Here is a 13,381-nt window from a genome sequence, read left to right as displayed (position 1 = left end):
CCCTATTAAACTGGCCAATAGGAAAGGCTTTGGTCGTGTGTGTGTGGGTTCTCATATGGATCCAATTTCTTCCACTGTGACAGAAAACAGAGCAGCTTTCACTTTAATGTCCACCATTGGAACATTAGGCTGGCTGAATGGGGGCTCCCATCACCAACACACAAAACTTTGTCAGTCCATCCACCCTTCAGTCCGGCCGCCCGTCTACCTGTGAGTCAGTCAGTCCGGGTTGTCATTCAGTCTGTTTCTCTGGCCGAGTTATGTTACTGGAGGCCATAAGGTGATGTAACCTGGGATTGTCCAGGGCCGTATATTGCTTTTTAGCGGCAGCAGCTTGGCTAGCAGTCTGTGCATGTGTATGAGGGAGAGCAGGCTGGACACACACACACACACACCACAGAGGGTGGCCCTGTGCGCCTGGCTGCAGCGTTTGTTGTTTTAACCCAGATTCTGGGCTGAGCTATGGTCACCATGTGCACCCTCTCAGGGGTGTGACTTCGTCATCTGTCTGGCAAATCACTGCAGGATGTGAGTCCAGGGGGAGGGGTTAGGGGAAGAGCTACAGACTGGGGTCTCAGTGAGAGTTAGTTAGCGGTTGGGTGTGTGGAGACCAGTGGTAGAACCACCAAGACATACAGCAGAGCTGCACTGAAGGAGGAGAATATGGCCAACAGGTTGGATCATTTTGTTTCTCTTCTTCTCTTTGGTTTTGCGTTAGTTGTGCTACTCTTTCATGACAGAATATAACAACATGACTTGTTGTAAGGTTTACATTGATTCATTTAGCAAGGGAGAGTGCTCAAAGCTCACATTTACCTCATAGTGTTTAGAAGACAGTTTCAAGTATTACTTTCCCTGATTGGAAATGTTTCCCAGGCCGAACAAAGAGGGTGACTAACGCTAGAGGATGTAAATATTATGTTCCTCATATTAATCATAATGTAACTCCAGTGTTGAGCAGGTTACACAGTAGCCCTGGGAAATGATGGCACACTCACTGTGGAAATGTTGAGCACTACAATCATTTGTCACACAGCACTGACACAACTACAATTGTTAAGAGTCATATTATACTCTTAACAATTAATAACGGACGACAAGGCTGTGTGTGTGTTTACTGTGTGTGTATGTCCTCTGATCTTGTGTTTACTCTTCATCATCCTGACTCTGATGACTCAGTCATGCACTAAGTTGTTTTCCAGTTGGTCTGTGGAAGTAGGCCATGGGAATGTTGTTGTGTTATATGTTCATGCTTTATGTGTTTGAAGAGGCAACGTGAAGAGTTTAATTCCAAAACGCTATATATCCATTTTCAGAAATGGGCTTTTATTGTTTTAAGAAATGATGAAAGAGACTGGTGTATTTTTTCACTATGTAATCATGACATGGGGTTGTTCAATGACAGACATGTACAGTATTTGTTTAAAATCTATCACTTGATGGTTTTGTTTCAGGGAGAAAAATAATCATGTATTTTTGCTAAATGCTACAGTATATCCACCTCACTCTCAGAGAAACAAGTCGTACTGCTACGTTTTACACAGTCAAACAGTCGATATGATAATTCAATATAGTAATATGAGATGTGTATGTAAAACATAAACTTTTTACATTTGAGTCATTTAGCAGACGCTCTTATTCAGAGCGACCTACAGTTAGTACATTCATCTTGAGATAGCTAGGTGGGACAACCACATATCACAGACAGATGTACAGGATATGAACATTCCAGCTAAACAATGGATGTATAGCATTTCACACAAAAAAAAACATTTTCATTCACATCTAAAATCTATGAATATAAAATCAGAGAACAGTAATATTTTACACACACACATGAAGGTACCAATAAGCAATCATTTCTGATGATATAGCATTTTGGAATTAAACTCTGCATATGTTTCTGAAGTTGCTTTGCCATAAATAGAATAGCAACTGAAAGTGGTTTTCAGGGCAGGTTTCAAAAGTGAAGACTTTGAAAGTTAGTTAGGGGAACGTCTAGAAACGTCCATACATTTGTTCCCCTGCCCTGAGTGGATGGACAAATGACTTGATTTGGTTCTTCTTAATGAAAAGCTGATGTGTAGATCTAACTGCACAGTATAGGCATTCCTCCATAGCCTCAGTGTATATGGGTGTTTGACCTACAGTTGCCCCCAGTGAGTGGGAGAGAGAGGAAGAGAGAGATTGAGAGACCACCATGTACCACCCGCCACCAACCACCTCGTCTCCGTTTACCGTAGCCGTTGTATTTCCATATTTCCTGTCAATGTTAGTGTGCTGAGGGACCTGCTGTTGAGACTGCATATCACTGTGTGACTCAGACATCCTGGTGTACCTTGTAGTGCAGATGAAGTGGAGCAAAGTGTTTGTGAACTAATGGGGGTGGTAATGTGTACACACTCTCACACACAGACACACCCTCGGGTTTTTAAGTCTATGGTCACTGGTTCACTCTTATTTGTGTGTGTGTGTGTGTGTGTGTGTGTGTGTGTGTGTGTGTGTGTGTGTGTGTGTGTGTGTGTGTGTGTGTGTGTGAGTGTGAGATAGGCTATGACTGGATTTATGATGTCTAACACGTTTATGGTCTGGTCTGCTGTGCTTCACAGAGTGCTGGGAAAGTTCTGCTCATGGTAACAAACCACTTGAAGCTCTGCCTGTTTAGTGTTCTATCTCTAGGGGGAATATTGAAGTAGGCCATGTCCTAATATTACCTCAGAACAAAGTATACACAATCTTATCATACACTAGCAAATGTATTGACTGTAAGCAAGTTTTACCTTAGTTACAGATACTCCCCTTGACCAGTCTGTCTCTCTCTCTCTCTCTCTCTCTGTCTCTCTTTCTCTCTCTTACTTTCTCACTCTCTCTTTCTCTCCAGCAAACACACGCAAACTCTGCAATCAGGCAACCCTGCCTGTTGGGGTCAAAGGCCAAGTGGCCTAAACATAAAAGTGGTCAGTTGACCCGGCTCTGTGCTCCTTCCTCCAGCTGCTTTAGATTGTTTCTGCTTTCTAAGTGTTTTCAATCTCACTCTCACATATATTAGTCTCTGCAACTGACCAGAAAGTGACTCTGAGCCAGAGCTTTTCCTCTAGTGGTGTTTGAACTGGAGTCTGTGAAATATCACTGGTGTCAGAAGACATCGACAAGGATCTACAGAACATCATGGGTGGGTGGGAGTCCCAAAGTTGAAGAAGTTACTTGAAAAGTTGTTCTGCATCAAGACAGTGACTGAGCCATAAGCTTGGCTGTTCTTCAATGGTCCAGCTGACATCTGTGTGTTTAGTTAATACAGATATTTGTGTTTCATAAAAGTTATTCTGATCCTATCCTACACCACAGGGACGGCTGTCTGTGCCTGTTTTTATGACCTCACTAGACTTGGACACACACCACACAAACACGCATTCACACACAATCGCTAGCCGCCCACAGATCTATGTCATTCTGTCTGGTGGAAGGATAGAGAGGGAAAAGAAGGGGTGAAGAGGGGAAAGAGAGGAGAGGGGGAAGAGGGGAAAGAGGAGAGGGGGAAGAGAGGAGAGGGGAAGAGGGGAAAGAGGAGAGGGGGAAGAGAGAGGGGGAAGAGGGGAAAGAGGAGAGGGGGAAGAGAGGAGAGGGGGAAGAGGGGAAAGAGGAGAGGGGGAAGAGGGGAAGAGAGGAGAGGGGGAGAGGGGAAAGAGGAGAGGGGGAGAGGGGGAAAGAGGAGAGGGGGAGAGGAGGAGAGGGGAAGAGGGGAAAGAGGAGAGGGGGAAGAGAGGGGGGGAGGGGAAAGAGGAGAGGGGGAAGAGAGGAGAGGGGGAAGAGGGGAAAGAGGGAGAGGGGGAGAGGGGGAAAGAGGAGAGGGGGAGAGGGGAAAGAGGAGAGGGGGAGAGTGGAAAGAGGAGAGGGGGAGAGGGGGAAGGGGGAAAGAGGAGAGGGGAAGAGGGGAAATAGGAGAGGGGAAGAGGGGAAAGAGAGGAGAGGGGAAGAGGGGAAGAGAGGAGAGGGGGAAGAGGGGAAGAGGAGAGGGGGAGAGGGGAAAGAGGAGCGGGGGAGAGGGGGAAGAGGGGAAAGAGGAGAGGGGGAAGAGGGGAAAGAGGAGAGGGGGAAGAGGGGAAAGAGAGGAGAGGGGGAAGAGGGGAAAGAGGAGAGGGGGGAGAGGGGAGGAAAGAGAGGAGAGGGGGAAGAGGGGAAAGAGAGGAGAGGGGGAAGAGGGGAAAGAGGAGAGGGGGAAGAGGGGAAAGAGAGGAGAGGGAGAAGAGGGGAAAGAGAGGAGAGGGGGAAGAGGGGAAAGAGGAGAGGGAAGAGGGGAAAGAGGAGAGGGGGAAGAGGAGAGGGGAAGAGGGGAAGAGGAGAGGGGAAGAGGGGAAGAGGAGAGGGGAAGAGGGGAAGAGAGGAGAGGGGGAAGAGGGGAAGAGGAGAGGGGAAGAGGAGAGGGGAAGAGGAGGGGGGAAGAGGGGGAAGAGGAGAGGGGAAAGAGGAGAGGGGAAAGAGGAGAGGGGGAAGAGGAGAGGGGGAAGAGGAGAGGGGAAAGAGGAGAGGGGAAAGAGGAGAGGGGGAAGAGGAGAGGGGGAAGAGGAGAGGGGAAAGAGGAGAGGGGAAAGAGGAGAGGGGAAAGAGGAGAGGGGAAAGAGGAGAGGGGAAAGAGGAGAGGGGGAAGAGGAGAGGGGAAGAGGGGAAAGAGGAGAGGGGAAAGAGGAGAGGGGAAAGAGAGGAGAGGGGAAAGAGAGGAGAGGGGAAAGAGAGGAGAGGGGAAAGAGAGGAGAGGGGAAGAGAGGAGAGGGGGAAAGAGAGGAGAGGGGAAGAGGGAACAAGAGGAGAGGGGAAAGAGAGGAGGGGGGGAAGAGAGGAGGGGGGGAAGAGAGGAGAGGGGGAAGAGGGAACAAGAGGAGAGGGGATAGAGAGGGAAAGAAACAAGGGAGGAAAGCTAGGGTTTGTTGATATTTCAACAGGATAACCGAGGTCAAGGTTTCAGTAATGCTGTCACTGTATCATCTCCCTATCACACACACACACACACATACTTAATGAAACACACACATACACACACACACTGATCCCTCCTAGAAGGGAGTGTGACCTTATAGCAGAGTCGACTTTAACTATTATCCCTCTCCGTGGTGACGGGTGCCAAGTGACAGGAACGACCCCCAGGAGGTTCAGATTTTTGACGGCACAGGTCACCACTGGCCCCCTACTCTACTCCAGGCTGCTCCAGGCGATCCTCGCCTAGCTCCCCAGACTGGAAGACTGGCCCCATGTCCCTCTTGCCTAGACTTTCCCATACCACCCCTCCCTCCCAACCAGACTCCACACACTGTCCAGGCTTAGGGATTCCCATGAGCTGGGAAGGGAGGGAGAATAGGAGAAAGGGAGGGTGGTGGTTCAGAGAATAAATGGAAAAATTGTGTGTGTGTGTGTGTGCCCATCTCTCCAGTCACAATGATCCACAATACCAGACACAGTTTTACTATTCACCGCTGTGCTCATGAGTCTGAACTCATGACTGGAAATGTTAGATGGAAAACGCCACACTAGTTCAAGTGAGCCTGCTGAGAAGATGGAACCTGTGTTTCAGCACACTCAGGACTGTGTTTCAGCACACTCAGGACTGTGTTTCAGCACACTCAGGACTGTGTTTCAGCACACTCAGGACTGTGTTTCAGCACACTGAGGACTGTGTTTCAGCACACTGAGGACTGTGTTTCAGCACACTGAGGACTGTGTTTCAGCACACTGAGGACTGTGTTTCAGCACACTGAGGACTGTGTTTCAGCACACTGAGGGCTGTGTTTCAGCACACTGAGGGCTGTGTTTCAGCACACTGAGGACTGTGTTTACGACTCCAAGATACAGGATCCAGATAGATCATTTTAATACAGAAGATTTTACGTCCCTCTAGGTATGTGTGATAGAAAGAACGAGATAGGGAGATGGAAAGAGAGAGAGGGAGGGAATGGTAGAAACATTCCTGTAGACCCAGATACTTCATTCAGATCTAGAGGCCCACTGAGACCTCAGCCTGACCTGAGAATGAAGTCATCAACAAGTGACTGCCTAGTCGATGATCTCATCAACCGTCGCCTGGTTATGCTGTTTAATACAGCTTGTGGTTTAAAACCTAGCAGCTTTTACATTGCAGTAATTTACTGCTGCATTAATGTTCTGTTGCAAGATCTCCGTTGCCTTGCCATTACATTAATGCCGTGGTAGAGCGTCTTTGTGCCAAGTTATCAATTAAATTAAATGTGTTTTCAGGTAAACTGAGGGTTAGAAAAAGAAGACAAATGTTTGTGAAAGGCCTTTTGAAGTAAAGCCCTTGGGATTGGGTATATGATGTCCTCCTGTAGCTAAAATCTTTTCAGATTGATGTTCTTGCCATGGGTTATCTCTCCGAGCCCTGGCGTTTCACAGTATTTATTGTTTATTAGTTTAGAAGGCCATGTTGTGAAACCAAGCCCTAAGGGTCAGGTTTCTGTATTGTCTAGAGATAGTGTGGGGTAGCCGAGTTGTGAAATGATGTCATGGGTTGTTATCCCACAGCCTTCTAGTGATAGTGATGATAGTGAATGGTGTGTTATTAGAGGGAGACAGTCAGATCGTCAGAAGGTTATCTATTCAACTCTCCAGCAAGCGACAGACAGTGTTGTTTTGAGAAGGATGTGGTTCCCTCTCCCCCAGTACTGATGATGTTAATGACATGTTCTTGTCACTGGGGTTTTCTTTCTTTAGGAGGTATGTTGGTGAAATAGGACAGTAGTGTTCGTGAAACAGCTGTGATGTGATGGTGACACTGGGGTTCTGTAGTGGTGGTGTTTATGAAATGGCAGTGTCAGCAGGGTTATCTCGGCCAGGCTGACCCTAGGTCAGTTATGTGTTAGCTCTGTGGTGATTGGACAGCCAGGCTGCTATCAGCCCTACATCAGTGGCGTGGGCTATTTCATCTGAGATTGTTTGTTTTTCCCTCTGTCTGTGTCTGTTTGTCAAAGGATCCCTCATTCCCTCTTTCCACATCTCTTTCCTCTCTTCCCTTCATCTCTCCTTCTCCCCTCCACATCTCACCCAGCTTCCTCTGGGACCGACACTACATAGACACCAGTGTTGGACCCAGAGTAACTCCTCACACACAGATGCATGCACACCACACACACACACACACACACACACACACACACACACACACACACACACACACACACACACACACACACACACACTCCCCTGGGAAGGGGAAAGGGGAGGAGCTGACCCTGTCAGTCAGGGAGCTCTGCAGGGGTGGCTGACCAGGACTGCCCTCTCTCTCTCTCCCTCCTCTCCCATCCCACTCTTCCTCTCCAGGCCTGGCTTTATGTAAACAAGAGGTTGTTGGTTCGTTTTAGACAAACCCCCTCCCTGTCTGCAGCCCTGTTGTCATAAGGTTCTCCCTGTCTATACATTTCATCCACTATTACTCCCATTTACCATGGCTGTGCTATGCCACTTACTGTTAGTGTATGGTTGGTTATTTTAAACTGCTGTGTTGGTCAATGACCAAGTTTCTTTGCTGATTAAAGTTAAATGTTGCCTGAGTTGGGAGGGAAACACTGCTTCTGAAACGTTTGATTCCAACACTGCTAATCCGTCTTTCGGATGGGACATTAAATGGGTGTTCTGACTCTCTGTTGTCGCTAAAGATTCCATGGCACTTATTGTAAGAGTAGGGTGTTAACCCCGGTGTCCTGGCTAAATTCCCAATCTGGCCATCATACCATCATCCTTAGCTTCCAATTGGCTCATTCATCCCCCCTCCTCTTCCCTGTAACTATTCCTTTTGTCATTGCTGTAAATGAGAATGTGTTCTCAGTCAACTTACCTGCTAAATAAGAGTTAAATAAAAAATAAATAGATAATGTGATCGAGCGTTCTACCATGGTCTGCCCTTTCAAATGCCATAAATAATGATCACACACTCACCTTCTGTTCCCTTCTCCGCCCTCCCTCCTCTCTTTCTCCCCCCTCCCCTCCGTCTGAAGGTGTGTAGTTGGTGAGAAGCCAGCTGGCTGGCCTTGGAGACACTCCTTCACTACGATGTAGAGTCCAGAAGAGAGAGAACGAGAGAGCGAGATAAAGAAGAGAGAGAGAGTGTGTGAACAACAGACACTCCGGCTGGAAGAGAAACTGAAAGCGGGTGAGTAAGACACTGCAGGAGGAATCGGAAAGAAAGATAGGGAGACAAACCAGAAAGAAGGAAGAGGAACAACAAAGATAAGAAAGAGAGATTGAGAGAGAGAGACTTTCAATCATTGACCTCAGACCCTGCCTCCAAACCAACCTCTCCCTCCCTCCTTCTCCTCCCTCCTTTCCCTGCACTGGAACTGTTTACCCTCTCTCACACCTCCGTCACAATAGGACCCCATCCTTCACCCTTTCCCCTCTTCCTGAAGACCCTGAGGACTTGAACCTTCACCTTTGACCCCACCTGTGTAACCACTGGGCGGGAAAAGACATCACCAGGAACACTTCAGAACCACTTCAAACATCATCATCACCATGTGCCACGTGATCGTGACCTGTCGCTCCATGCTGTGGACTCTACTCAGCATCGTGGTCGCCTTCGGAGAGCTCATCGCCTTCATGAGCACCGATTGGCTGGTGGGCTTCCCCCGGACGCCGGATGCTGTCTTCGGCCCTCATGGTGCCACAGCGGCTGGCGAGGCCTACCGGCCCACCCTGGGCATCTACGGCCGCTGCATCAAGCTGCCCCACTTGCGGCGCGGTGTGCTGTGTGGGCCATACGCCGTGCACTTTGGGGAGATCGCCAGCGGGTTCTGGCAGGCGGCGGCCATCTTCCTGGCGGCGGGTATCCTGCTGCTGTGTGCCGTGGCCTTCATCTCTGTCTTCACCATGTGCTTCCAGAGCATCATGAAGAAGAGCATCTTCAACGTGTGTGGACTGCTGCAGGCCATCGCAGGTGAGTCTAAGAGAGGGATTGACACACATTTCACACACACACGTATACACAGCAGAGTTGCACACTTACTTTCACATTGAGTTATTGACATGTCGGTACAGTGCTGACTTTAACTTATGCAGGAAATCCACAGACCCTCTTGTTGTAGTGTTGCTGCTTGCAGTATTGTATTGCCTGTTGATTGGTTGTAGTTTTGTCTGGGCTGTTCAGTAGTTAGATACAGTTGACTGACTGTTAAACCCCTGGAATGAAGAGAGAGAGGGGCTTGTGGAGGGGTGTGTTCTGTCTGAACAGCCAACATCCAACACCATCCAGCTAACCTTTAGTGCTGCTGTCCACCTCTTCAGAGTTTAAACATTCACTAACAAGAACAATCAGACCCCACTGACCACACACAAACACATGCACGTGTACACACACACACACATACATACACACACACACGCATACATTCCCACACACATACATACACACAGGCCCCCAAGAGTGCATTAACTCTTACTCCCAGTGTCCTCTCTGTGTGTTTGAGGTGAGCATTAACCCTATTGGTCAAGGGTCAGGGAACCACGGCAGCCTTGTACCTCCTTCTGAGGTTGTTGCCATCAGCAACACGGGCCCAAATATTTGTCCTCTTGGGTCAGCTGGTGATGATGTTATGTGACCTGTGTGGTGTGTCCGCATGCGTGTGTATCTGTGTATGACTCTCAAGCCGCTTTGACGTGCTGTGGTGAATTATGGGAGGCAGGAGGCGCTCATTGGAGAGAGGGAAGTAATTCTGCCTGAATGTCTCATCCCTCTCATCCCTCTCTTCTCTCCTCCCTGTACTAGTTCCCTAGACTCTATCAGGAAGGTCAGAAACGAGTTGCCCTACAGACACTGATCTACTGTAACAGATCGCACGTTTTCAAATTAGTCGTTAAAGTTAGAATCTAGTGATTGCTACACTGGTGGACAGTTACCACAATGTAAAGCATATTCAGACCTAGTGAACGTGTCATACGGTCCATTGGTATTGTGTTGTTATTGAACATAGTCAGAGGACGTCCACAACTGGACTGATTAGAAGAGCAGAACTGCTCGTTAAGGGTCTGTGGGTCGCCGGGAGGAAGGGGATGAGAATAAGGAAGAGGAAAGGGGCCTAGGGGAAACCAGAAATAGCAGGGGGATGTTTCTTTAATGGCGGGAACCAGGTTACTGAGATTTACCACCCAAAACCACTCCCTTTTCTCGGGATGTATAACTGCGAGAAACCAGTAAAATAAAATAAACTATGAACAGCATGGCGTGAAATGGAAGTGTTCAATTATATGTCATGTCTAATCTGGCTTCTCAACGGCCTCTGCATGATGAATATTCAATGCTCAGGCTGGGGACAGACAGCACATCCCAGTATGGAGTGCAATTCACAATGCACATAGACCTATCATCTTATCATGGTAGCTTTTTGTCTTATGACAGGTAAGGCAGCACAGTCTATGCTACAGTAATATAAAGACTGAATGCACGTCTAATCTCCATCTGGCTTTCAGAGGACACCTTACTTTATTATTGTAAAGATGTTTGTTTTTTAAATTGCAGCAGCAGAGTTTTAAAACAGCCTATCACTTGAATATTATTGCTTTCAATCAGAGCACGCGTGAGCACTCTCTTGCAGTCTTTGTCTCTCCATCAAATCCGTTCAAGTTGCATCCAAAATAGATAATCCTGTTCTAGATTGATATGTAGATTTTCTAGCCTACCTCTTTCAGGTAATATATTTATTGCAGTATTTGCCATATAGTTAGCTAATGAGTGATGGGTTATGCGGTGGTAGGCTATGGCAGTGATTTATTCAGACCCATAACCATTCAATCTTTGTGAAAAGAAGAGAAAGCCTTCTGCATCTAATTCTAGTACTATTCAAGGTGTCATTAGAATGAAGAAGATAAGGACAACAAAACTTATTTCATTTAACAGTTGAAAGCGAGGAAGGAATGAAGCAACAATAGAGAGAGAAAGAGGATGTAGGCTAATAACTTTAGGGGAAATATTATGAAAGGTAGGGTATATACACTGCTAAAAAAAATAAAGGGAACACTTAAACAGCACAATGTAACTCCAAGTCAATCACACTTCTGTGAAATCAAACTGTCCACTTAGGAAGCAACACTGATTGACAATAAATGTCACATGTTGTTGTGCAAATGGAATAGACAACAGGTGGAAATTATAGGCAATTAGCAAGTCACCCCCAATAAAGGAGTGGTTCTGCAGGTGGTGACCACAGTCCACTTCTCAGTTCATATGCTTCCTGGCTGATGTTTTGGTCACTTTTGAATGCTGGCGGTGCTTTCACTCTAGTGGTAGCGTGAGACGGAGTCTACAACCCACACAAGTGGCTCAGGTAGTGCAGCTCTTCCAGAATGGCACATCAATGCGAGCTGTGGCAAGAAGGTTTGCTGTGTCTGTCAGCGTAGTGACCAGAGCATGGAGGAGCTACCAGGAGACAGGCCAGTACATCAGGAGACGTGGAGGAGACCGTAGGAGGGCAACAACTCAGCAGCAGGACCGCTACCTCCGCCTTTGTGCAAGGAGGAGCAGGAGGAGCACTGCCAGAGCCCTGCAAAATGACCTCCAGCAGACCACAAATGTGCATGTGTCTTCTCAAACGGTCAGAAACAGACTCCATGAGGGTGGTATGAGGGCCCGACGTCCACAGGTGGGGGTTGTGCTTACAGCCCAACACCGTGCAGGACGTTTGGCATTTTCCAAAGAACACCAAGATTGGCAAATTCGCCACTGGCGCCCTGTGTTCTTCACAGATGAAAGCAGGTTCACACTGAGCACATGTGACAGACGTGACAGAGTCTGGAGACACCGTGGAGAACGTTCTGCTGCCTGCAACATCCTCCAGCATGACCGGTTTGGCGGTGAGTCAGTCATGGTGTGGGGTGGCATTTCTTTGGGGGGCCGCACAGCCCTCCATGTGCTCGCCAGAGGTAGCCTGACTGCCATTAGGTACCGAGATGAGATCCTCAGACCCCTTGTGAGACCATATGCTGGTGCGGTTGGCCCTGGGTTCCTCCTAATGCAAGACAATGCTAGACCTCATGTGGCTGGAGTGTGTCAGCAGTTCCTGCAAGAGGAAGGCATTAATGCTATGGACTGGCCCGCCCGTTCCCCAGACCTGAATCCAATTGAGCACATCTGGGACATCATGTCTCACTCCATCCACCAACGCCACGTTGCACCACAGACTGTCCAGGAGTTGGCGGATGCTTTAGTCCAGGTCTGGGAGGAGATCCCTCAGGAGACCATCTGCTACCTCATCAGGAGCATGCCCAGGCGTTGTAGGGAGGTCATACAGGCACGTGGAGGCCACACACACTACTGAGCCTCATTTTGACTTGTTTTAAGGACATTACATCAAAGTTGGATCAGCCTGTAGTGTGGTTTTCCACTTTAATTTTGAGTTTGACTCCAAATCCAGATCTCCATGGGTTGATAAATTTGATTTCCATTGATCATTTTTGTGTGATTTTGTGGTCAGCACATTCAACTATGTAAAGAAAAAAGTATTTAATAAGAATATTTCATTCATTCAGATCTAGGATGTGTTATTTTAGCGTTCCCTTTATTTTTTGAGCAGTGTATGTGTCAGCCTACGAATTATACAAATAGACCCTATTATATTTCAAAATTAAAATGAAATTCACTGGCCTATAACTTTGTTGGCCGCATGTGCTGCACCAGAATCGCATGTTCTCTCCCTGCTTTATCATAGTTTAAATGATGTGCTTAATTCAGTCCATATAATCCAGTAGCCTATAATTCAATACAGTACAGTAATACAGTACAGTAATGCAGTTCACACTAAAAAAGATTAGCCTACTGGAGCTAGTTTCATTCATTTACCCAAGAGAGCATATAGCTACAGTAGCTACATCTATAGACTTTTATGTTTTTCTGTCTGGCATAATGTGCAGTAGCCTATATCATGTATGTTTTGGATAACAGCACAATCTTTTGGGCTTGACCTCATTAAATGTCTTTTAATGTGGGGCTCATAAAATGTATATAATGTATGGCTCATCAGGGTCAAGTAGCATCATGATTGAATTTTCTATCAAATCCAGACATATGCTTATTTATATGCTTTATAGTGCTGTTGAATGACACTTCTGGTTTTTGGTTACCTGGTAGAAAAGGGATATATTCTCAGGATGGAGGATTTGGAAAATACCGGGAAAATATTCAACTCTACCTTAACCCTCAGCCCCTTGTCATGAACCTTCTCCCTGGCTACAGAAAGGGATAAAGAACAAAACACACTGCAGAGACACCAGACCAAGCAGTGGTCAGTGTTGATGTGTCTTTGGTACTTTTTTCTGTTGGTGTTTTTCCTCCACCTCCACATGTGTCCTAGACGAGAGGGATGGGAAAGTCTGTAGTTTCTCTGCCAGGCAG

General features: G+C 47.2%; 1 protein-coding gene across 4 annotated transcripts in view; it reads left to right on the top strand.

Annotated features, from left to right (window-relative positions):
• Window positions 1–13,381, top strand: part of lhfpl2a (LHFPL tetraspan subfamily member 2a) — a 64,926-nt gene that overhangs the window by 39,570 nt on the left and 11,975 nt on the right. For 2 of the 4 annotated variants that reach the window (XM_064942990.1, XM_064942987.1), the window contains one exon: window positions 7,998–8,935. In XM_064942990.1, the coding sequence (XP_064799062.1) occupies window positions 8,515–8,935 (421 nt within the window). In that variant the 5' untranslated portion in view covers window positions 7,998–8,514. Of the gene's footprint in view, window positions 1–603; window positions 675–7,997; window positions 8,936–13,381 lie in introns of those variants that run through there. The other 2 variants (XM_064942989.1, XM_064942988.1) reach the window with 2 other exon arrangements.

Source organism: Oncorhynchus masou, chromosome 28 (genome assembly GCF_036934945.1).
Source record: "Oncorhynchus masou masou isolate Uvic2021 chromosome 28, UVic_Omas_1.1, whole genome shotgun sequence".
Classification (NCBI taxonomy): Eukaryota; Metazoa; Chordata; class Actinopteri; order Salmoniformes; family Salmonidae; genus Oncorhynchus; species Oncorhynchus masou.
This window is presented reverse-complemented; position numbering and strand designations above follow the sequence as displayed.